Source organism: Leopardus geoffroyi, chromosome D4, assembly GCF_018350155.1.
Source record: "Leopardus geoffroyi isolate Oge1 chromosome D4, O.geoffroyi_Oge1_pat1.0, whole genome shotgun sequence".
NCBI classification, from domain to species: Eukaryota; Metazoa; Chordata; class Mammalia; order Carnivora; family Felidae; genus Leopardus; species Leopardus geoffroyi.
Window position 1 is genome coordinate 50365832 of NC_059342.1, and position 26385 is coordinate 50392216.

The 26385-nt window shown below is 39.2% G+C and overlaps 2 protein-coding genes across 6 annotated transcripts in view; one reads left to right on the forward strand and one right to left on the reverse strand.

Annotated features, from left to right (window-relative positions):
• PLAA (phospholipase A2 activating protein) overlaps window positions 1-6241 on the reverse strand; it is a 41727-nt gene extending 35486 nt beyond the window's left edge. For 2 of the 3 annotated variants that reach the window (XM_045467330.1, XM_045467328.1), the window contains exon 1: window positions 5652-6116. In XM_045467330.1, coding sequence (XP_045323286.1) covers window positions 5652-5800 — 149 coding nt within the window. In that variant the 5' untranslated portion in view covers window positions 5801-6116. Of the gene's footprint in view, window positions 1-5651 lie in introns of all 3 variants that reach the window. The other variant, XM_045467327.1, reaches the window with a different exon arrangement.
• A 2024-nt stretch (window positions 6242-8265) lies between these two features.
• The window catches only part of IFT74 (intraflagellar transport 74), a 91586-nt gene continuing 73466 nt past the window's right edge, over window positions 8266-26385 (forward strand). For 2 of the 3 annotated variants that reach the window (XM_045467644.1, XM_045467646.1), the window contains exons 1-4: window positions 8268-8425; window positions 11347-11489; window positions 23515-23650; window positions 25906-25954. In XM_045467644.1, the coding sequence (XP_045323600.1) occupies window positions 11367-11489; window positions 23515-23650; window positions 25906-25954 (308 nt within the window). In that variant the 5' untranslated portion in view covers window positions 8268-8425; window positions 11347-11366. Of the gene's footprint in view, window positions 8426-11346; window positions 11490-23514; window positions 23651-25905; window positions 25955-26385 lie in introns of all 3 variants that reach the window. The other variant, XM_045467645.1, reaches the window with a different exon arrangement.

Genomic DNA, 26385 nt, shown 5'->3' on the forward strand with positions numbered 1-26385 from the left:
ATTTCTACACACAAACTCACAACCCTGAGATCAAGAGTTGCATGCTCTCCTGAGTGACCCAGCCAGGTGCCCCAAGAATCTATTATTTTAACTTAAATATTAAATACCTAATTTTATTAGCTACTACTGAGATTCACATCAGATTAGAAAAAGTTTAATTAGGGGCGCCTGGGTGGCGCAGTCGGTTAAGCGTCCGACTTCAGCCAGGTCACGATCTCGCGGTCCGTGAGTTCGAGCCCCGCGTCGGGCTCTGGGCTGATGGCTCAGAGCCTGGAGCCTGTTTCCGATTCTGTGTCTCCCTCTCTCTCTGCCCCTCCCCCGTTCATGCTCTGTCTCTCTCTGTCCCAAAAAAAATGAATAAACGTTGAAAAAAAAAAAAAAAAAAAGAAAAAGTTTAATTAGCGTTTCATTGATAAGAGTATATTAATTAACGGAAAGAATAAGGAAGGAAAGGGAGGGAAACAAGTATCGCAAGTGGCTTTTTCTCACGCTCCGTCTTCATTTCTATTCATCTGTGACTGTTACCCTCAGAAATCCCTGGTGAAGTGAAACATTCATACAATTAAGATAATGAAGTACACTATCAATAAGTCTCAAACACAGTGAGGATATTTTCATACTATGAAACACTAACTTAATACCCATTAGTAGAGTATATATATCTAAATCGCTAGAGTACCAATCATTCTCAATATGCAAACTAATGGAATACAGGGATATATAAATGAATGCTCTAGGGACACAGCATACTAATAACTGCCTTGCGTTTAGAAAGATTATCAATTTGTTACACACATCACTCAGCATCACTGCCTTATATACCAGTCAAACAACACATTACAATGTACTATGTGGAAGGCAGTAAGTTAACTCCTGAGAGGAATATAAAGAATTATATCCCCGATTCAAGCTAAATTAAAAAGTTTGCAATGTCGTAGGAGACAGGACAAGTGCACACGAAGAGATAAGACTTCAAGATAAACACACATCCATACACATTTCGAAGAAAGGCATAAACCCACAAGGCCAGGGAGAATAAGAAGAAAAAGAAACAGGAACACAACTTTGAACACTCAAAGCTGATTGAAAAATAATAAAGGATATAGAATACCTGAGAAAATTGAGGGTTTTAATGTTTATTTATTTATTTTGAGAGAAAGAGTGCAATAGCAGGGGAGGGGCAGAGAGAGAGGGAGAGAGAATCCCAAGGAGGTTCCTTGCTATCCGCACTGAGCCTGACGCAGGGCTTGAACTCACCAACCCTGAGATCATGACCTAAACTGAAACCAAGAGTCGGACATGTAACCAACTCAGCCACCCAGACACCCTGAGAAAACTGAGTTCTAAGTAGGCATCAGGGAAAGTAGAGGACCAATCTACCAATGAATCCCTAAAAAGCTGAAGAATATTAGCAGCACTATGTACCTCTAGAAATGGGGACCAAGAAAGGTAGGAATTAGGAAAAGGAACACTATTGAAAATCTTCAGAATCAGTTGCAAGATGAATCATATGAAAAATCTTCAAAGGAAGGTATTTGGCAGTAGCTTTTTTTTAACTTGTCCACTTTATTTTGTTGTTTTTTAAAACTTTTTAGGGGTGCCTAAATACAGACTGCCTTCCAAAGAGAAAAAAAATAATAGCTCAAGAAACAGAATGGCTTCAGACTTGTGAAATTTAACAGTAAAGGCTGGGGCACCTGGGTGGCTCAGTCAGTTGAATGTCTGACTCAGGACATGATCCCAGGATTGTAGGACCAAGACCTGTGTTGGTGGGCTCCTGCTTGGGATTCTCTCTCTTCCTCTCCATTTGCCCCTCCCCCCTCACCTGCTGGTGCTCTCTCAAATAAAAAAAAAATAAACATTAAAAAAAAAAATACACATTGGAGGCTAGAATACAATGGAGCAATAGCTTCTTAATTCTGAAGGAAAATTATTTGGGAATTACAGTGCTACAAACATTTAAATTATTATTCAAGTAGCAAGGCAGAAAAAAATCATTTTCAGACTTTCACTATCTTAATACATTTATCATCAGTGTACTGCATTTCAGGAAGCTCCTGGAGGATATGCTCCAAAAAGGCATCAAGGAAGAAAACTAAGAAAGTAAAATGATACAGATAACAGATCCAACACAAGAGGCCCAAAAGAAGAAACTGTGAAGAACACAATGAAGGGAGATCTCAGGATCTGTGTGCCCCAGGGGCAGACAGACCAGGTCAGAAAGTTTTCACCCCCAGGAAGATGAAACTGTAAAATATGCAGTATGTCTACAGGTCTTGAGAAGAGATTTAGACAACTAGCAAAGAATATGAAGTTGAATTTGTGAGAAATACATAAAAAATGAAGTGAATGAAAGCCCCAAACAGGATACTCATTAGCTACAGGGAGATCATAAAACTTTTGAGGAAGAGTTATCTTAGTTTATTCCACAGCAGTGTAAGTAGAGCCTGTGCAGTCATAAAATACTGATTTCGTCTAGGGGTGTCTGGGTGGCACAATCCATTAAGCTGCGGACTCTTGGTTTCAGCTCAGGTCAAATGTTCTGTGAGTTCAAGTCCCACATAAGGCATGGAGCCTGCCTGGAATTCTCTCTTTGCTCCTCCCTGCCCATACATGCTGTGCGCACTCTCGCTCTCAAATAAGTAAACAAAAACTTAAAAATTATACTGATTTCATCTAAATTAAGTTCAACTATAAGGGGCGGAGCATAGAAAAGATGCATAAGGTGGGGGAGAGCTAAAGTCCAATATTCTGCAGCAAGAATAGAAAATGCCTAAAATATTAAAAAAATAAAAATAGCAATCAAGCACTTTACACATACACATGGAAGTAACATACAAAAATAAGCAGTTAAAAGAGATAACAATTTTAACTCCAAGAAAAGGAAATGGGGGTTGGGAAGGGAATGTCTCTGATTTCTTAACAAACTCCATAGAACTATTGACTTTGGACACAAAGTGCTGAGTGTTTACAGGAAGGAGAAATCATTTAACCCTTGGCATGGACAGGCAAGAGTTAACACACCATATTAAATGTGAAGTTGCATCTTTCAAATGTGGGTAGTTTTCCAAAGGTAAAACAATAGTCCATGACAGATGAGAAATCCAGTTTAACTTGAAGTGGGCTTAGGGAGGCCTGAAGCAGTCTGAAACAATCACATGTTGACTGGTACAGTTCAATGTACAATCAAAGAATAATGTCTCCATTCTGAAAGGTCTTCAGAAGGTTGAGAGAGCCTCTGGGTTTTCAATGGGCTTTTGTGAAAGACAAGGTATCTGGTTTAGTGCACCTTGGAAGAGAACTATTTTGCTTCCCTAAAACTAAATTAAATTCCATTATTCCCAATCCATCTGTACACTAACTACCTTGATCCAGAATTCTATCAACAATGTACATGGGAAAACAATTTTCATGTCCTATCTGGCTACAAACATTTACAGCACTTCATTACATTTATTAATATACCATACAAATTGTCACACAATTTGACATACAAATTGTCATACAAATACAAATTGACATACAAATTGTCAGGATGTCAGCCTTGAGGACACTTTATAACAGTAAGGGTACGTTAGACACTTCAGTTGGGATGTGGAAGAGACTCATCACCCAGGGACTATAAAATGCCCTACTCTGAACAGTTGGAAATGAGAGGTAAAACAGTCTTATTTCATCATTACCCACTATCTATTCCTGTATGTGACACAACGCTGGCTCTCAATCAGTGTTAGCTGAATAAATTCATGAATGATTTTGAAAACAAAACCAAAAACACAACATGAGTTAAAAAGAAAAAAGCACAACACTTTTCAAATAGATGACTTCAGCCTACAATCCCTGAAGTTCTGATGAATGCAAAAACTCTAGGACCTAGCATAGTCCTACAAAATATGTAAAGTTTAATGACAAGACTCAACTATTACAGCAGCCATCCTTTAGTTACTTCTGACTGCAACGATTATATCCTGCTGGGTACGTGCTTCTACTGAACTCAATTTTAAAGAGATAAGCTTAATCAGTAATTACACTCAAATACACATAAATTTATGTATTAGCATTACTAAGTGGTTCGGAATATCACAGAATGTTAGAATTAAAAGAGACCTTCAGAGATTATCTCGTCCAATTCAATATAGGAGTTTGCTCTATAACGTTTCTAGTCTGTCTACCATCATGTACTGGCTGCGCTACAACAAAAGCCTCCAAACAGATCTACTTCCACATTTATCCCTTTGCAATCTAATCTCCACCAGCAGCTAGCAGTATTTCTCAACAGGTCAATCAAATCATGCTGCTCCCTGCCTGAAACGCATTGAAGGCTTCTACTTACACTCTTTCTAGAAGCACTCTCACCATAGCATGTGGCTCCAGCCAACTTCTGGCTCCTGACCTCACAGCTCATTCCCTCCCGCACACAGGAACTTGCCTCTTTCTTAATCCAGGGTGTCTATGCTTGATCCTCCTACCATCTACAGATCTCTTTCATTTCAACTCTTCTCATTCCTTGCTCCCATGACTAGGTCCATCTTGGTGTCAGCTTTAATAAACCAAACAAAACTGAAACCCTCATCAGAGAGGCTTCCTTCTTTAACATCTCTCCATTCAATTCTATACTTGTTTGTTTTTTTCACAGTACACATGCCAATGAGCAATTATTTATTTACTTTTTTTTCTGATCCATGAGCCCTCCCAGACTGTAAGAAAGCTCCATAAGAAGAGGGAACTTGTTTTTGTTTTTTTTCTTCAGGATCTAAACAAATAGTAGAGACTCAACCAAGAGTTAACATCTGAATTTATGCATGGCTACCCAAACTCTGAGTGAAACCTATACTAATGGGAGAGTTACTACATAACAAAGTAGATCACCTCAAATTTTCTCTTTCTGAACTGAAATCTGTCTTCCAGGTCATAAATTTCCTGTTACAACCAGCCAAATCAGGACCGACCCCTTGAACTTGATTTGGACTGGAGCTTAACCTTCAGTTTCTTAATTTCTCTTTTTGGTTAACCTGACAACCTTTTGAAGGCAATGGACTTTCTTTCAAGAAAACAGCACATCCTCACACATCCATAAAACATATTGAAACTTTCATCCCCTCCATCCGAGCCCACCACAGACCCCAGACTAAGAAACTTATTTGGACAAGGAGACGTGCCAAATGCAACTTTCTGCAACGCAATTATCAAAAATTAAATTTGAGGGAAGATTACAGAGCACATTCTAGGGAAAGAAGAGGATTTACTTCAATTACATGTCAGATGTTTTCACAATGTCTAATGGGGGGGTGCACCTGGCATCAGTAAATTTTCAAATCTGAAAGAAACATGGCAAATCATCGCCCAAAAGATAAGAGCTTCGTCCAAGGTCACCCACTCGTTAAGTGGTCAAATTAGGACAAGAATGTACGTCTCTGTAATCCTAAAGCGGTGCTCTTTCCACCTAAATCTCACAGGTTTCCTAACACTGTGCGCCCAGAGTGCCAGTGCTCTCAGAACTGTGAGGGAGCGCGGACCGGAGGCAAGGCCGGGAACAGTACAGGATACAGCAGGGGAGGGGCCCTCTCGTCCCACCAGCAATAGGAAGCTTGCAACACTGCCAGGGGTGGGTGGTGGGGACAGGCGGGGACAGACGGACTCGCAGCGCTCACCTGTCTGGGACCCAGAGACGGGTGGTGCGGTCTCGGGACACGGACACAAAGGCCCCCGGCGGATAGAGGCTGCATACCAGGCCCCGCACATCCAGCTCGTGGCCCGGGAGCGAGCAACTCAGCCGGTACCTGGCGGCACCGCTCGCCATGGCCCTTGTCGGTCCGGCACCCGGGGCCCAGGCACCGCGCGAAATCAGTCCGCAGAAGAGGCCAGGAGTGCGCCGGGGCGCGGCGGGCGAGGGGCCTGCAGGTGAGGGGCGGCTGAGGACCGGAAGAGCCCTAGAGCCGGTGCGGAAGGGCGACGGGGAAGGGAAACGCCGAACGGGCCGAGTGACACAGCAACCCTGACATGTACACCGGATTTCATCATCTGTCTCAGCCCGCCATGACGCAAAGCGTGTGCGTCCCGACTGCTGAGGGCAAGGCCGAGCTGAAGCTCGTTTCCTTCCCGCGCCCTGGACGATCCGCCGAGGAAGAGATAACAGTGCCCGGCCGTTGGGCCCGATCGCCCCAATCCGGCTCCTTTTCGAGCCCGCGTCCTTGCCGAGTCCTGGCTGAACAGTTTATTGTAGTACGAGATGCGCGCTGGGACTACAAATCCCACAATGCCACGCGCAGTGGGGCGGGAACCGCAGGCGCGCCGAATCCGGATATTTTAAGATTTGATTTCAGGAGCTGCGCGCTCCCTTCTGGTTGAGAGAAATGGTTCTGAACGTTTTGTCAGGGTAACCCTTTTGCGACTTCTCCAGAACTTCTGTGGAATCGCCTGAGACTTTTGGAAGTTCAACATTGTTTTTTAATTAAAACGACAGAGTTTGGGACCAAGTTGTAAACAGTCGTTTGCCTTAAATCCTAACACTAAGCTGGGTTCTCGGTACTCTAAAAAATTAAAATATCTTACGTGTTAAGCAATTCTCAGATTTAAAACATTTATCTCAACTGTCACATCTGCATACAAATGACAAATGCTGCGTCCTCCTTCCATGTGTCTGAAGGCACTCAGGGAAAAAATCTCCATAATGTCAGTTGATTCAGACAATTCTGTGTACCGAGTAGTTGGGCAGAGGTTGTAGGGAAGGAAACAATCTTTTTTCTTTCTACCTTTGTAGGCTTTGCGCGGGGTGTTGCAACAAAAGAGGTTAATAAGAGAAAAATTTATTAACATACATATCTCATATATGCAAGGGAGAAACTCAAAAATGAGTACTCAAAGAGGTGGCTAGAATCTGGACTTACAGAACAAGTTAACAAAGGAACAATATTTACTGAAGAAAAGGACTTTAAGTCTTTAGAAGCAGCAAATTATGGAGAGGCAAAAATATGGGGAACTAACAGTAAATAAAGTCCAGTTAGTAAAATTTGTTATGTGGATTCCTCCTGTATAGTCACTAAAGGACACTACAAATTTGTTGGGCTCAAATGGGAAAATTACATAAAAATATTTTACGAACTTGAAGTGATAATTCAGCCACGTGACATTTCATTTTGTTGCATTCATTTTAAACTACTTGAAGGCAGGCACATTCAAAAATAAATCTAGTTTATAAATAATGTATGCAAGTTGGAAATGTGAAAAACGTTGAAAGTCCAATACGTACGTACGTTATGATTATAGTTGCAATCACATTTAAGCTTTCTCTACATAGAAAGACTGGAAGAAAACTCCAAGTTACTTTATTAGAGATGTGGGATTTGAGATAAAGTAGTTGTTTGTTGTTGTTGTTTTTTTTACATTGTGTTTCTTTTTTTTTTTTTTTAATTTTTTTACCTTTATTTTTGAGAGACATAGAGAGGCAGAGCAGAAGCAGGGGAGGGACAGACAGAGAATGAGACACGGAATCCAAAGGAGGCTCCGGGCTCCGAGCTATCAGCACAGAGCCCGACCTGGGGCTCGAACTCACAAGCCATGGGATCGTGACCCGAGCCAAAGTCGGGTGCCCAACCGACTGAGCCACCCAGGCACCCCTACATGGTGTTTCTTTACACATTGATTCTAAAATAGTTATTTTTAAGACCAACTGTCCATTTAATTCATCCTTCACAAACTTGGATCAAAATAACTTTGAAAGGAAGTTTAAAGATAGGAAGTTTCCACTGAAACGAGGAATAGATGTCACCAGAAACACATCTATACTTAATGTAATGTGTACGTTGCGCAGACCTAACAGGAAGGATAACTACCTCTAATAAGAAGTAAAAAGATAGTATAACGCTGCCTACCACAAGTAACTAAAAACAGTTATTAAAAAGTCTTATTACACGATAACACATATCATGTCACATACGAGGTGACATAGCGATATAATAAAACTCGGTAGGAGTAAATGCAGGTCAGGCACACAATCAGAAAGGTGACTTTGATTATAAATACTAAGGTTTTCAGACAAAATGTACTTTCCTACTCAAGTCGCCGTTTTCTGTTTGTTTCAGAAAAAAGACTGGAGATAGTCCGACAACAAAAATTAGATCTCCAATCTCGCGAGAACAGGTTATTCTCGTTCCGTTTGGTGTTACCAGGGTCAGAAGCCGAAGATTGGCCAATCAGAAGGCGGGTCCTCTCTTCGTCCCGCCCCCGTTGCCGGGATACGTAGCCGCGCGTAGCCGCTAGTGGTTAGTTCTGAGGACCCAGGAAAGCTGCGCGAGGGCAGCTTGCAGTGGCGAAGTGAGCTAACGGTGCTCTGGCCGACTGGTGGGCTCAGCCAGGGGTGGCGGCCTCGGAGACAGGTTCGAACGCCCGTCACCGCTACAGCTTTTCTCCTGACACTTCCAGGGAGGTGAGAAATCCCAGGTCCCATCTATCTCTCTCTCAGTCCCTCCGGAGCCGCTTTTCTTACCTTGGAGAAGCTGATCCGCTCCAAACAAAAACAAATCCACACTTTTCGGCTCTTAGCGGTTCTCTCAGCCTGTGCCAGGCCTGGGAAGTCGGACTCCAGGCCGGCAGAGCGTGTGGAGAGATCACCTCAGTCAGTCCCCTAAGGAAACCTGCCGAGGCGAGACCGGAGGGAAGGATCCAAGAGCCTCAAAGAGAAAATTCACCGTGGGCTGAGGGATTTCACTCGAAGCAATAGATTTGTGTCTTTTATTAGCAACTTGCCAGTTGTTGGTATATGTTAAAATGGCTGGTTTAGGGAGGATCCTGGTAGTAATAATTAGGAAGCCGATGTTTTTATATAGTATCTTTAATGTTCACAACAGCTCTTCAGGCCACAGCCCATTGCCACGCATGGGTCTTACAGATGAGGACCCACATCCAGTGGGGATAACTGTCAGAGCTAAGGTTTGTGTCTCTCATTTTTCTGGAACCAAAGGCTAGGCTCCGTCTCTGATTTGCGTGAATAACGGAGGAGTTAGTGGCCTGTCTGTTAGGAGTGACCGTTCTTTTTATTTTATCTCCTGGGACTGATCTAATGCTAGGCTTTCTCCAAGATAGTAAAATAGTAAAGCAGTGGTAGAGACAGTCAGGTGGAAATTCTTTTTTTTTTTTTTTTTTAATTTTGAAATGTTTATTTACTTTTGACAGAGAGAGACACAGAGTGTGAGCAGGAAAGGGGTAGAGAGAGAGGGAGACGCAGAATCTGAAGCAGGCTCCAGGCTCTGAGCTGTTCCACAGAGCCCGATACGGGGCTCAAACTCACAAACCCAGGGATCATGACCCGAGCTGAAGTTGGAGGCTTAACAGACTGAGCCACCCAGGCGCCCCTGGAAATTCTATATGTTGTACATTTTCTTAAAGTTGTCAGGAAAGCTAGAATAATAGACTTAAATTTTACATGGACAACAGCCGTACTTCATTTTCTTGAGCTTCTCCAATAATGCGCTTTTTACACATTGAAGGTTTGTGGCAAACCTGTGTCAAGCGAGTCTATAAGTGCCATGTTCCCAACAGCATTTGCTCGCTTCATGTCTGTCACATTTTGGTAATTCTGGAGATATGTCAGACTATGCATTGTTACTATATTTGTAATAGTCATCTGTGATTAGTGATTAGGACTTGCTGAAAGCTTAGATGAAGATGAGGGTTAGCATTTTTTAGCAATGAAGTATTTTTTTCGCTAATGTGTAAATTTACATAAGTATAACTGAAACAAAAATGTAACGAAACAATACCCTTCCTATATGCAGTGAACTCTTACATTAAAAAAAAAACTTTTTTTTGTAATGTTTATTCAGTTTTGAGAGACAGAGAGCAAGCAGGGGTGGGGCAACGAGAGAGAGGGAGACAGAATCCCAAGCAGGCTCCAGGCTCCGAGCTGTCAGCACATAGCCTGACGTGGGGCTCGAACTCACGAACTGTGAGGTCATGACCTGAGCCGAAGTCAGACGCTTAACCAACTGAGCCACTCAGGTGCCCCTCTTAAATTTTTTTTAATGTTTATTTTTGCGAGAGAGAGAGAGAGAGAGAGAGAGAGAGAGAGTGGAGGAGGGGCAGAGAGGGAGAGAGAATCCCAAGTAGGCTCCAAACTGTTAGTATAGAGCCTGATACAGAGCTGGAACTCACAAACCATGAGATCATGATCTGAGCTGAAATCTAGAGTCAGGTGCTTAACTGACTGAGCCACTCAGTCACCCTTCTTACATTTTTTACTTCATGTTTAAAGCATATTGGGCAAAACCTACCAACTTGTTTTCACAACCCACTAACAAGTCATGACCCATAATCTGAAAAGTGCTATTCTAAATCATCAGCCAAAACTTTGAATAATATATTCTGATGAGTAAAGGAGGGGGCTGGTAAACCGGGAGAGGATGAGTGAATTGAGGAGCGGGTTTAAAGGGAGATAGAGTGAGAATAAAGATAAGATGGGTATAAAGAATACCAATGAAATATTTCATTTGGTATTGAGATGAAACAATTCCAGATGATGACAAGCTCCAGGTCTAGCCATAGCTATGGATGAGTGAAATGGAGTTGAGATGGTTACTAAAATTTAGGGAACTGTGACCTAAAATGTTAGATATTGAAGCAAGTATCCCTATGGAAGTCATCCAGGACATTGGTGGGACTGGAGTAGAGAGACTTGAACTAGGTATAAAAGACTTTAGTAAAGATAGGGGGAGAAATCAGGAGGTCCCTAACATAAAAGGAACCAGGAAAGATCCAAGGCAGTAAGGTTGCATTCCTTGGTCCTCAAAGGAAGATTTGGAAGATTAATGTTTTAAAAGTGACACTGGGGAGCAACGGGAATGCTGTGCACTCCTTTGCTTTGGAATTATGGATTGAGAAGCTAAAACAGCCTTCACTGAAAGTGTTTTGCAGCAAGTTGGGATTCTATTAAGGCAAAGAGTAAAATGAAAGATCTGATAACAGGGTTTAGAATATAAAGGAGTGAATCATCATTTTTCCCTGTGGAAAAAAAAATAGGGAAGAAACGTGCTGGATATGTCAGAAAAGAGAAATTTTAGTAGAGTATGGGAAGAGCTCAAGAGAGATAGGTAATTAGAGAGGCTTACATTTTGGTAAAAAATAGGGAAATGAGGAAGGCATATGATAAATGATTTCATAGTTCCACTCTAAATTGAACATTACTTTCATATTTGAACGAAATGAAGCTGGTTTAGCCTTGTAGTAGTACCTGGAATGACAATTTGCAAGACAAGTCATTGTGGATTAAATGTTTGAAGGAAAGCTATGTGGATCTCCAGTGTGTTGCTATAGGAGACATTAAAGGAGAATTGAACTGTTTCTTGTTTCCAAATAGTGGTGAAAGTAAACAAATGATGGCCAGTAATCACAAACCTTCAGCAGCTCGCCCTGTTTCACGAGGTGGAATGGGGTTGACTGGAAGACCTCCTTCTGGAATACGACCCCCATCAGCAAGTATTCGAGTGGCAACTGGAGTAAGTTTCAAACAAATCTGTTTAATTCTCATGCATATGTCCTACTAGAAGATGGAAAGCCTGTCTATAATAAGAGATTCTTCTTTGTTCTTTCTTTATTCCATCAACATACTATTACATATGTTTTGGCATTTTTTGGGGGGATACCTAGAAGTATAAATGTGGGAGGATGTCTGAAAGACATTTTTAAAAATTTATTTATTTTGAGAGAGAGAGTGCGAGTAGGAGAGGAGTAAAGCGAGAGAGAGAGAATCCCAGGCAGGCTCCACACTGTCAGCACGGAGCCCAGTGTGGGTGCTCAATTTCACGAACCATGAGATCATGATCGGAACTGAAATCAAGAGTTGGACGCTTAACTGACTGAGCCACCTAGGCACCCCTAAAAGACATTATTGAGAGAATATACCTTCTCACATTGATATTCAAATTTATTTTAAAGGTACAATAATTTAAGTGGTATAGCTTATTGGTGCCTGAATTAAATGAAATGGAATAGATGAGAAACAGAATCAAACATATGTAATTAGTGATGAAGGTAACATTTCAAAATAGTTGGAAAAGCATGAAGTATTCAATAGTTTATTCAAGTAATGGGTAAGCCATTTATTTTTAAAAATTGACCCCTCCCTCACACAGAATTCTAGGTATTTTAGAAACTTTATATTTAAAAAATGAAACCATAAATGTTCTAGAAGAAAATACAGGCAAGTATTTCATATAAACTTGGTGTGGACTCGGCCTTTGTAAAACAGAAACACCAAGTACTGAAAAGGAAAGTATGTTTATATTTATATATTTGAATTTTTAAAAATTGAAAAAAACACAATAAAGTTAAAAGAAAAATGACAAACTGATAAAAATATCTGCAACATATATGTCATAAATAGAGTTGAGAATTGTAAAATGAAAAAACTTTATGAACTGGTAAGAGCTCTTTCTGTAATTAAACACTATGAACCCTATGTTAAATCAAAATTACATGAGATTTCTTTTGGGGAGAGTGGGGAATATCATTGTAAAACTATTCCAGAATTCATTTAGAGCAATAAAAAACAAAAATAAAAGTGCAGTATTCTAATAGAAAAATATAAGTAATAAGTAAAACAATATTTTGGTTGCCACAGCAGCCTGGAAACAAACAAACAAACTAGTAAATGTTAATAGCTTAGTGTAAGATGGGGAGTGTCATAAATCAGTAAGAGAAACACCACATTAGAAAAAATTGGATAAACTTTGTAAACTGATAATTCTAAGCAGAGTGATATCCTATAAAAGATCATTGTTACAGTTTCATTATAACAGTGAAAATTTGAAAGCAACTTACCTTGTAACAGGCAAACCTTAAATAAATTATGATATATCTGTCCCTATAACTGGCTATTAGGTAGTCATTAAAAATTATTTTCAAAGTATTTGAGGAAAGTATATATCTTTATAATACAGTATTAAATGAAAAAAAAGCAGTGTGGTGCCAGTTGAACATAAAAACGTACATTTATTTACAGAGAAGTAAATGTACCAAAATATTCATATTAATTTTTCTTATGGTTGTAGCAGATGATTTTGACTCCATGTAAGGTGGTTTTGACTCCTTATCTGTGAAGTTTACACAGTAGGCTAACTGCAAACCAGAGATAATACTGGGTCGTCCTGTTTTTAGTTCATAAGAAGGACAATAAATTTTGGAGGGAATAATTTTGTTAAAAATCAGATTTTCTTAAAGGTTTCAGATTTTTCTAGAGTTTCAGCTGATATTACCAGCATCGTCAACTTACACTGAAATGATTTTTCTAAAACCTTCATGTACGTGGTACTGAGCTAGTAAGAATTTTTATTTTAGTAAAAATTTATGCTTGTTAATTAAATATTTATAAAAGAATCTGACACTTATTGGCCGCTTACTCCATGCCAGGTGCTTTACCCATTTAATGTTTGCAGTTTTAAAAATATGGGGTGGCGCCCCTGGGTGGCGCAGTCGGTTAGGCGTCCGACTTCAGCCAGGTCACGATCTCGCGGTCCGTGAGTTCGAGCCCCGCGTCAGGCTCTGGGCTGATGGCTCAGAGCCTGGAGCCTGTTTCCGATTCTGTGTCTCCCTCTCTCTCTGCCCCTCCCCCGTTCGTGCTCTGTCTCTCTCTGTCCCAAAAATAAATAAACGTTGAAAAAAAAAAAAATTTAAAAATATTGATGGCCTGTTGTAAATCATACAAAGGAAAAGTGTCAGAGTTCCCTCCTACCTCAGGTATAACTATTGTTAACAGTGTGACGTATATACCCTTTAAGATTTTTTTCTGTTCATTGACAAACACTAACACACATGCATATAAGATTATATGGTTTTAATATTTTCTAAAATAATGATAATACTATACACATTTTTATTTATCTTGTCCTTTATTTTTAATAATATATTTCCATGTGAATACATATATATAGTAATTCCTTTTAATATGCGCAGTTTTAATTTATACTTCTCTATATTTTCATTTGGTAAAGTTTGCCCAGGAAGAGATGTAGCATTCTCTTCCAAAGATCACTCATGATAACCCTGAACTCATTTCATTTGTATTTGTGGTTGACAGTGTTCCTGTGTCCAACATATTCTTTGACATGTGTTACTGTTGTTGGCCCCCAGTATAATAACCAAGTAATTCTCAGAATCACTTAAGAACTATGTTAGCTGACAAGATTAGAGACCACCACCTAACAATTAATGATAAGCAAAATGAATGACTATGGTTATATACAATCCCTATCTAAAATGTCTACTACATATTTAATCTACTACTTGACTCTTTGACAGAGTAGGGGAAAAAGTAAAGAAAGAATGGAAGATAAACAAAAGAAGGATATTTTGAAACAACCTCAGGTTGTCTCCTACCTTTCTAACTTGTCCATGCTGTATGAACTGACAAGAGGACAGTCTTTTGTCCTTTCCTCAGATTGTCTAATGTTATATTGGATTTTACAGACCTGAAGTAGAGAATCATGTAGAGTAATGATATGAATGCTTGCTGAATGATGTCAGCCCTTTGACACTTGGCTATCTCATGATAGAATTTATATGTAATTATAATTTAAAAATGAAAATTTATTTTTTCTGATTTTGAAGGTAGTATATACTTACCACAATAATGCTGAAAACACTGAATTGTAAAAATAACAACATAAAAATGAACTATAATATCACATCATATGGAGATAACCATTGTTATTGTTTCTTATATAATTCTCAGACTTTTTTGTTTTACAAAATGGAATTATAAATACTGTTCTGTAAACTACTTTTTAAAATATACTGTAACTTATTCAACCATTTCCTATGGTCAAATAGGGACAAAAATGTGGATATTTAATTCCTTTCCAGTTTTGAGGTTATTATATAATGTCTACACATAAAATTAATTTTTAAAAAAATTTTACTTTATTTTTCTTGAAATATAGTTAACGTAGAATTTTTTTTTTTCCCCTCAAGTTAGCTAACATACAGTGTAGTCTTCACTTCAGGAGTAGATTCCCATGATTCATCATTTACATACAACACCCAGTGCTCATTCCAGCAAGTGCCCTCCTCAATGCCCATTACCCATTTCCCCCACCCTTCATCCCCTAACCTAGCCCCATCAACCCTCAGTTTGTTCTCTGTATTTAAGAGTCTCTTATGGTTTGCCTCTCTCTCTGTATATTATTTTTCCTTCCCTTCCCTTCCTCTATGGTTATCTGTTAAGTTTCTCAAATTCCACATTTGAGAGAAATCATAGATACCTGTCTTTCTCTGACTGACTTATTTCACTTAGCATAATATGTTCTGGCTCTATCATGTCATTACAAATGGTAAGACTTCATTCTTTTCATTGCTGAGTATTATTCCATTGTATACATATATACCACATCTTTATCCATTCATCAGTTGATGAACACTTGGGCCCTTTCCATAATTTGGTTATTGTTGCTAGTGCTGCTGTAAACATTGGGTTGCATGTGCCCCTTTGAATCAGCACTCCTGTATCCTTTGGATAAATAGCATAATTGCTGGGTTGTAGCTGGGTTATAGGTTAGTTCTAGTTTTAATTTTTTGAGTAACCTCCACACAGTTTTCTAGAGTGGCTGCACCAGTTTGCATTCCCACCAACAGTGCAAGAGGGTTCCCTTTTCTCCACATCTTCACCAACATCTCTTGTTTCCTGAGCTGTTAATTTAGGCCACTCTTACCCATGTGAGGTGATACCTCAGTGTAGTTTTGATTTGTATTTCCCTGATGATTAGTGATGTTGAGCACCTTTTCACGTGTCTGTTGGCCATCTGGATGTCTTTTTTGGAAAAGTGTGTATTCATATCTTCCCACTTCTTAACTGGATTATGTGTTTTTTAGGTGTTGAGTTTGGTAGGTTCTTTATAGATTTTTGATACTAACACTTTATATGATATGTCATTTGCGTGTATCTCCTCCCATTCCGTCGGTTGTCTTTTAGTTTTGTTGATTATTTCCTTTGCTGTGCAGCTTTTTATCTTGATGAGGTCCCAGTAGTTCATTTTTGCTTTTATTTCCCTTGCCTTCAGAGACATGTCAAGTAAGAAGTTGCAGCCGAGATCAAAGAGGTTGCTGCCTGTTTTCTCCTCTAGGATTTTGATGATTTCCTGTCTCACATTTAAGTCTTTCATCCATTTTGCATTTACTGTTGTATATAGTGTAAAAAAGTGTTCCAGTTTCATTCTTCTGCATGTTGCTGTCCAGTTCTCCCAGCACTGTTTGCTAAAGAGACTGTCTTTTTTTCCATCGGATACTCTTTTCTGCTTTGTCGAAGATTAGTTGGCTATGTATTTGTGGGTCCATTTCTGAGTTCTCTATTCCATTTCATTGCTCTATGTGTCTGTGTTTGTGCCAGTACCATACTGTCTTGATGATTACAGCTTTGTAGAAGGGGCTAAAGTCTGGGATTCTGATGCCTCCGATTTGGTTTTCTTTTTCAACATTACTTTGGCTATTCGTGGTCTTTTGTGGTTCCATACAAATTTTAGGATTTTTTGTTCTAGCTCTGTGAAGAATGCCGGTGCTATTTTGATTGGGATTGCATTGAATGTGTAGATTTCTTTGGGTAGTATCAACAGTTTAACAATATTTGTTCTGCCAATCCATGCACATGGAATGTTTTTCTATTTCTTTGTGTCTTCTTCAATTGCTTTCATAAGCTTTCTATAGTGAAATTTTCAGCATACAGATCTTTTACCTCTTTGGTTAAGTTTGTTCCTAGGTATTTTATCGTTCTTGATGCAGTTGTAAATGGGATTGATACCTTGATACCTTGGGATTGATACCTTGATCTCTTTGTGTTGCTTCATTATTGGTGAATAGAAATGTGACTGATGTCTGTACATTGATTTTATATCCTGCAACTTTGATGAATTCATTTATCAGCTTTAGCAATTTTTTGGTGGAGTCTTTTGGGTTTTCCACGTAGAGTATCATGCCATCTGTGAGAAGTAAAAGTTTGAGTTCTTTGCCAATTTGGATGCCTTTTATTTCATTTTGTTGTCTTATTTGCTGAGGCTAGGACTTCTAACACTATGTTAAACAACAGTGGTGAGAATGGACATCTCTGTCGTGTTCCTAATTCAGTGGGAAAGCTCTTAGTTTTTTCCCATTGAGGATATTAGCTGTGGGCCTTTCACATATGGATTTTATGACATTAAGGTATGTTCCCTCTATCCCAACTTTCTTGAGGGTTTTTATTTTTTTTTTAATTTTTTTTTTCCAACGTTTATTTATTTTTGGGACAGAGAGAGACAGAGCATGAACAGGGGAGGGGCAGAGAGAGAGGGAGACACAAAATCGGAAACAGGCTCCAGGCTCTGAGCCATCAGCCCAGAGCCTGACGCGGGGCTCGAACTCACGGACCGCGAGATCGTGACCTGGCTGAAGTCGGATGCTTAACCGACTGCGCCACCCAGGCGCCCCTTGAGGCTTTTTATTAAGAAAGGATGCTGTATTTTGTCAAATGCTTTTTATGCATCTATTGCTAGGATCATATGGTTCTTATCCTTTCTTCTATTAATGTGATATATCACGTTTGATTTGCAAATATTGAACCAGCCCTGCAGTCCAGGAATGAATCCCACTTGATCATGGTGAATAATTCTTTTAATATACTGTTGAATTCGATTTGCTAGTATTTTGTTGAGAATTTTTGCATCCATGTTCATCAGGTATATGGGCCTGTAATTCTCCTTTTCAGTCGGGTCCTTGCATGGTGTGGGAATCAAGGTAATGCTGGCTTCATAGAATTGAGTCTGGAAGCTTCCCTTCCATTTCTGTTTTTTGGAATAGGTTGAGAAGAAGAAGGTTAATAGGTATTAACTTTGCTTTAAATGGCTGGTAGAATTCCCCTGCGAAGCCATCTGACCAGGACTCAAGTTTTTGGGAGATATTTTGATAACTGATTCAATTTTGTTGCTGATTATGGGTCTGTTTAAATTTTCTGTTTGTTCCTGTTTGAGTTTTGGCAGTGTGTAAGTGTCTAGGAATTTGTCCATTTCTTCCAGATTGTCCAGTTCGTTGGCATATAATTTTTCATAGTATTCTCTAATAATTGTTTGTATTTCTGTGGTGTTGGTTATGATCTGTCCTCTTTCATTTGTGATTTTATCTATTTGGGTCCTCTCTTTTCTTTTTGATTCATCTGGCTATTCATTGATCTGTTCTATATTCGTTGATCTGTTCTGTGTTACTGGATTCTATATTTTTTATTTCTGCTCTAATCTTTGTTATTTCTTTTCTTCTGCGGGCTTTGGGCTTTCTTTGCCACGGCCTTTCTAGTTCCTTTAGGTGTGAGTTTAGATCGTGTATTTGGGACTTTTCTTGATTCTTGAGATAGGCCTGAATTGCAATGTATTTTCCTCCTAAGACTGCCTTTGCTGCATCCCAAAGGGTTTGGATGGTCATTTTTTCATTTTCATTTGCTTTCATATATTTTTTAATTTCTTTAATTTCCTGGTTGGCCCGTTCATTCTTTAGTAGGATGTTGTTTAACCTCCATGTATTTGGGAGACTTTCCAAATTTTTCCTTGTGTTTTGATTTCAAGTTTCCTAGTGTTGTGATCTAAAAATATGCATGGTATGTATGATCTTAGTCATTTTATATTTGTTGAGGGCTGTTTGGTGACCCGTATGTGATCTATTTTGGAAAATGTTTCATGTGTACTCGAGAAGAATGTGTATTCTGCTGCTTTGGGAGGAAAAGTTCTGAATGTATCTGTTAAGTCCATCTGTTCCAATTGTAAGGGTTAAATTGTAGTGTAGGGCTAACCTGTAGCCTTAAGAAATAACAGCTTTGTTTTAACACTGTAGATTAAGAGATAACAGCCTTGTCCTATCAATCAAGGGAACAAAAGTTCAAGGAAAATAAATTGGATTAGTGTTTGATTGGATTGGGGCAAGGGCATGTCTGAACTGTTTCTACCCCCATCTGGGAACTATTTCTTTGTTTTGTTCCCAGGTGATGATAAGACTATGTGGTCTATGTGGTCGGCTGTAAAAACTCAGTACCCCGTCTGTTAGAGATTCACTCTGGTCTAGAGTGTCAGTCCTGATCGTTTGGCCTTGCCTCTCATTGCAATAAACTTTGTTGTGACTGTCACTGGTGCCCATAGTATTCTGTTTCAGGAGTTGTGTGGATGCAATACAATGTGTCATTCAAAGCCGTTGTTTCCTTATTGATTTTCTGCCTAGATGATCTGTCTATTGTTGTAAGTGGAGTATTAAAGTCCCCTACAATCATGTTATTATTGTGTATAAATTTATTTATGTTTGTGATTAATTGATTTATATTATTTGGGTACTTCGGCAGTGGGGACATAAACATTTATAATTGTTAGCTCTTCTTGATGGATAGACCTCTTACTTTTGATATAATGTCCTTCTTCATCTCTTGTTACAGACTTTGTTTTAAAATCTAGTTTGTCTGATATAACTATGGCTACTCTGGCTTTCTTTTGACGCCCAGTAACATGATAGATGGATTTCCTCACTTTCAACCTGCAGATGTCCTCAGGTTTAAGATGGGTCTCTTGTAAGTAGCATATAGATGGGTCTTATTTTTTTATCCATTCTGATACCCCTGTATCTTTTGATTGGAGTATTTAATCGATTTACATTTAGAGTGATTATTGAAAGATATTGAAAGATTTAGTGTCATTGTGTTATCTGTAGGTTTCAAGCTTGTGGTGATGCCTCTGGTCTTTTGTAATCTTTACTGCTTTCCACTCACAGAGTCCCTCTTAGGATCTCCTGCAGGGCTGGTTTAGTGGTTAGGAACACCTTTAGTTTTTGTTTGTCTGGAATAGCCTTTATCTCTTCTTCTATTCTGAAAGACAGCCTTGCTGGATAAAGGATTCTTGGCTGCATATTTTTCCTCTTCAGCACATTGAGTATTTATTTCCTGCCACTCCCTTCTGGCCTGCCAAGTTTCAGTGGACAGGTCTGCTACTACCCTTATGTGTCTACCCTTGGTGGTTAATGCTTGTTTGTCCCTAGCTGCTTTCAGTATTCTCTCTTTATCTTTGTATTTTGCCAGTTTCACTATGTGTCATGGTGTTGATCTGTTTTTGTTGATTTTGAAGGGAGTTCTCTGTGACTCCTAGACTTGGATGTCTGTTTCCTTCCCCATATTAGGGAAGTTTTCAGGTGTAATTTGTTCAAATAAACCTTCTGCCCCTTTGTCTCTCTCCTTCTTCTGGAAGTCCTATTATATGGATGTTATTTCATTTCATTGACTCACTTAAGTCTCTAATTCTCCCCTGTGGTCTCATAATTTCTTTTCCCTCTTTTTTCAGCTTAATCATTTTCCATAATTTTACCTTCACTTCTTCTCTCCTCTGCTTCTTCCATTTTCGCTGTCACTGTATCTAGTTTATTTTGCGTCTCAGTTATTTCTTAATTCATTGTGACTATTTCTTACGTTTTTGATGTCTGCAGCAATAGATTCTCTGCTGTCTTCTATGCTTTTTTCAAGCCCAGCTATTAGTCTTATGACTGTTACTTTAAACTGTTGTTCAGATATATTGTTTGTATCTGTTAAGAGCAATTCTCTGGCTGTCATTTCTTCCTGGGCTGTCTTTTGAAGAGAATTCTCCTGTTACAACATTTTGGCTACATTTCTGGCTTTTACGTGTTTTAACAGCTTGCTATGTCTTCCATCTGCAAGTTACTACTATGTTAAAGAGGGTTAATACACTGGCCAGGGCCAGGCACTTCAGGAAGTGTTTTTGGAGTGTGTTGCATGCACTCTTGTGTTGTGTATTTGGCTGCTGTACCCACTGGTCAGTCTTCTACAAAGCTCCTCCTTACTTGTGGTGGTGGATTGTTTGGACCTTCCACCAAGTGTGCTTTGATTTGTTCGTTGAAGTAACTCTGGAAGAAAGGAAAAGGTGGGGAACCTGATCCCATAGAAAGTGAAAAATGAAAGAGGTGAAAAAAAAAAGACCAAATAGAGAATCAAAGAAACTATAAGGCTTAATCCAGAGAGAGAGGGGAAGGAAAATAAAGATGGAGCTTTATAAAAAGTGTAAAAAGAATAAAAATGCCTGAAAAAAATATATACATATATATATACATACATACATATATATATACACATACATATGTATATATATAATAAGAATTGACCAAAAATCAAATCAGAAACTATGATCCTGATTCCAAAGGAAAAAAAGAAGAGGGTAGAAAGAAAAAAGAGAGGAAAAAGAAAAAAAACAGACTAACATACAAAACCACAAGACAGTTGTCTGTTGGTGTCTGGGACCAGTGGCGGTGCTCGTCTGGAGGAGGGACTGTCTGGTTCAGTCAGTGTCATTCCCACTCCAGTAGATGAGCAGTTGCTAGATTGCTAGACATGACGGGCGGGTCTGGTGTAAACCAGTCCCGCCTCCACTGGGGGCAACTGTTCTGTTCCCTCAATCCCCACTGTGTTGGTGATGAGGAGAAAAATGGCAACACCCCAGTCTCTCCTCCCTGGACTGGGTTTCTCAAACCATGCTGTTCAGGCAGCCCTTACAGAATAGTGCTGGTGGTCAGCCTGTTCTCCATAGCCTCCCACACCTCTTAGGCTCTTGGCTAAGATTCAGAACCTGATGTCTTAAGGGGCCCTGTACCACGTGGATCCCATTTTGGTGTAGCATCACTCAGCTCTGCTGGCGCCTGAAGGGTCTTTTGTCCTTTGTGGGGCAATAGACCCTCTTCCCACAGTACTGGAGGAAGGAGACTGTTACCTCTCAGCATGCCCCTGAGATTGCTACTGTGCCCTGGGGCCAGCTCCCTCTCCCCCCCAGGCTTGAGTACATGGAAGCTGCAGTGACTTCAGTCTGCCGAAATTTGCACACTTTTGAAAGCTCCTATCTTTGATCTTCAATTCCTAAGGCTGTTTGCAAAGTAGAAACTGGCACTCTCAGTATTTTTTTTCCTCAGTCCATGGTCCAGAGAAGTTTTTCTCTTGTACTAGCACAATACCACAATCCACAGCCTTTCTTTCTCTCCGTTTTGTTTCTCCACAGAAGGGGCTCCTTCCCCTCTGTGCCTACACTGTTTTATCTCCCCCAGTTCACATAATGCATCTGTGTCCTGCTGAGCTGTCTCCCTTACCTGTGGAGACTTTTCTCTCACTCCACAGATTGATTTCCTTAGTGTTCCAAGTGTTCTGACCTCCATACAGCTGTGTTTGAGGGAAGGGAAGGGAAGGGAAATCCCCGTAACCCTACTTCTCTGCCATCTTAACTCCTCTAGAATTTTAAATTTTAAAGAAATGTACTATCTAATTGCCGGGGTCCAGCCCCAGCAGATCCAGGGATTCCCGAAGGATGAATGGCGCCGGTGAAAAAATAAAAAATGGACACAGACAACAGCAGTGTGTTTGGCCGCTTTATTGTGGCAAACGTGGCATTATATTTGTTAGCAATTTCCTTGTAGCATGCGTCATCTATTTTTCTGGCATTACCTAATTCTAAAAATGTTCCTATGTGTAATCACCCATTAAGGAACAACATGGTTATTTTCTTGTAATGTTCCCTCCTGCCCTTTGCTTATTGATTAATTTCTTCATATTATTTCATTATGTATCTACGTTTATCTATAATCTATAAAGCATTTGCTTTGCTATTTTCATGAAAGGTCATCTATCTCTCAACACCTCAAGTGGAACACTTACAGGGACAGGACTTATTGTTTTTTTGAACCATTTGCGGTATAAGGAACAAAAGTTTTTGCTTTGGTCTGGGGTGCCGGGAAGGAGCCAAGAGGACCCTGCGAACCCACGCCTTGTGTGTTCCCAGAGAGACAATGTATACCTAGGAACTAATGAACCATTCTGTACCTTAACCCACCAGGTCCAATCATCATCTTGAATGTCTCCTGGGGGCCAGGTGGGTCTAGGGTTGGAGTAACTTGTATCCATAGATACATTCCTTTGTTGCCTGAGTAGGGCTTTCAAATCCATTTGTTCCCTCCTTGGCTGGGAAATATATGGGGCCATCCTTCCTTTAGGTAGAGGAGTCTTTATAGGGGGTGGCAAGGGCTAGATGTAGGGCTGCATGATTTTCTTGGGGAATCTTCTTTCTTTCCCCAGTGGTTCTTTTTCCTGGGGGCATGTCGTGGGCAATTCGCCAACAGACGATTCCCCCAGGTACTTTGATTGGTAGGGGGGCTGCCCTGACCAATGCTAAGGCCAAATTACATAAAAGCAGGAGTACAAGAAGCTTCACTGTCAGTGGGCCGCCCTGCAGTCCTGATCCATCCACCGTCTGGGCCCTGCCATCACGCTGGTTGGAGAGCTTGGCTGCCGGCATCTATTGTTCATAGAATTTTAAATGTTAAAGACTTTTATTTAATATGTCCTATTTTGGGAATTCAAAAATGTAAGGAATACTTTACAAATTAAATGTAATTTTAATTTTTAAAAAATAATCTCTTTGCTGTCATAACAGTACTAGAGGTATAGTGTTTTTCTAGTTTACTAAAACTGAAATCATGGTTTTCATTTAGATGCCACCTGGAACAGCAAGACCAGGCTCTCGTGGTGGTACCATTGGGACAGGGGGAGTTCTGTCTTCTCAAATCAAAGTTGCTGATCGTCCTGTAACACAACAAGGTTTGAGTGGAATGAAAACTGGAATGAAAGGTATCTCTTTTAAAAAGATGAGTATATTTTGTATAAGAAGTATCACAGTACCATATTACTGGGGGAACCTGGGTGGCTCAGTTGGTTACTAGTGTCTGTCTTCAGCTCAGGTCATGATGTTGCGGTTTGTGAGTTCAAGCCCCGTGTTGGGGTTGCTGCTGTTACATGGAGCCCACTTAGGATCCTCTGTCCACCCCCTCCTCAGCCCCTCCCCAACTTGAGGTCTCTCAAAAATAAACAAACACTAAAAAAAAAAAAATAGTATTGCAGTACCATATTAGTTAGCCAAGAAGTATAAAGAGGCCATTTTATTCAATTTTTATTCCTTGATTCACAAGATTATGGTGATGGTTAAATAAAAGTGCTGTGAAAATACACTGTGAACTTTAATCTTCATTTTTCTAAATATGGAGCTTTACTATAAGAAATTTGAAGAAATTTGAAATAATTTGAAGAAAAGCTCAGGAATGAAAATTAGGTTTCTAGTACTACATAGAAATATTCTGAAATATTTTTTGATTGTTTCCATATCAAAATGACACTATTGAGGTATTTGTGTATTTATGATAAATGACTCAAGAAGTGTTACTTTTCTAATAATTAATAATCCATTATAATATGTAACTTCTTAAGTAAGGAATTGAAGCTAACACAGTTTTTTACTGCATCTTTCCTTAGGCCTATGTATGTGTTTAAAAAAGCATAATGGTACACTTATGATTCAAAAATTGGTCTGTGATACATACAAATCAAAGCATGGTAAACTGCTTTATAACGAGTTTTTTATTTTCTGTATTTGTGACAGATGACTTATCAGGGATGAAGATATTCTACTGGGACAAAATTAATTATAAGATATTATGCTACCTTTTGTAATATAGTATGCCATGCCTTTCAGGAGACTTAAATTTTTTTACTTTATTATAATACCACTTAGCTCACTAAATATTAAAAAACAATTATTTAGGGGTATGTGGGTGGCTCAGTTGGTTAGCGTCTGACTTCGGCTCAGGTCATGATATCATGGTTTGTGAGTTTGTGGGTTTGAGCGCTCTCTGCTGTTAGTGCAGAGTCCACTTTGGATCCTCTGTCCTCTCTTTGCCCCTCTCCCACTGGTTCCCCCTCTCTCTCTCAAAATAAATAAACTTAAAAAAAAAAAAACACAATTTTTTAGAAATGCTTGCTTGATATCAATACTGTGAAGAAATGTCAAAATTATATCATTGTCTAGTCTTCTCTCCCTCTTCTGATCATAGACCTCACAGTTACTACTCTCTATCCTTACTTTTTCCACTTTGCAAGGTCGCCTCTCTCAAGGTTTGGACATTTAACCTAGGGGTACTTTCTTAGTCCTGCTGAAATAACTGAAATAAGATCATGTTTCTAAAAAAAGGGTCTCTAAGACAAATTATGAAAAATCATAATCTCTTGCATTGAGAAATCCACAGTCTAAATCTTCACTGTGCTTTATGATAGTTAATAGCTACTTGTAGCTATTTAAATTTAAATTAATTAAAATTAAATAAAAGATTCAGTTCTCTGCTATCATCAGCCACATTTCAAGTGTTTAATAGTTCCAAGTAGCTGCTTTATTGGACAGTATAGAATATTTCCATTGTTGCAAAAAGTTCTATTGGATAACCCTGTTCTAGACTTTTTAAAAAATATTTATTTATTTTGAGGGAGAGACAGATTGAGAGAGACTGCAGGGGTGGGGCAGAGAGAGAGAGAGAGAGAGAATCTCAAGCAGGCTCTGCACATGCTCACGAACCATAAGATCGTGACCTGGGCTGAAATCAAGAGTCAGCCACTTGACTTGTTGAGCCACCCTGGTGTGCCTAGACTTTCTTAGATTGAGTTTGCATTCAGTTAACCTGACCTGTAGAGTGTACTTCCTGTCTTAACACCCCTACCTTTAGTCCCATTTTTGTGATCTTAATTCAAGTTTCCATTATGTTATGATGCTAAAATATTAGTTCTCTTTTCCATTTTTTTTTTAAGCAGGCTCCACGCTCAACATGGGGCTTGAACTCATGACCCTTAAGATGACAAGTCACGTGCTTAACCAACAGAGCCAGCCAGGCACCCCAGTTGTCTTTTCAATTGATTCAGTCTGTCATCTTGATTATCAGATTTTTTGGGGCATAAATAAGGACTCAACAGAATTGTGGAGTGTAATTGTGGTTGTGCTTTGGCTTTACTATTTTGGTGGTATTTCCAAACTGAACACTAATAATTAAAAAAAATTTTTTTAGGTCCCCAGAGGCAAATTTTAGACAAATCTTATTATCTTGGACTTCTTCGGTATGTTCAATAAACATTTTTTTTTCCTATGCATGGTCATGAAGTTTTAACGCTGCTGCTTATTAAGATAGTTAGGTGTCTGTTGATTTTTAAGAATTATTTTGTGTTATAATTTCTGGTTAATTTGGCTGTGCTACAAAATATATGAGATAATACAAATAGGTCGAGATTTTAAATTGTATTTGTTTGCGTGTGTGTGAATTAATTTATGTCAAGTTCACTATCATATAATGATAAGAATCATCTTTTATTATGCTTCTTTCACTAACTACTATGAAATATATTATTCATACCACTGAAATGTCATCAGTTGTATCTAATAAGAAAGGGAAAATGCATATACTTATAATATTTTAGTGCAGAGCTTTACATAAATGTATAATGGTCAGTTGCCACAAATGTAACCTAATTTTAATTAATTCATGAAGTTC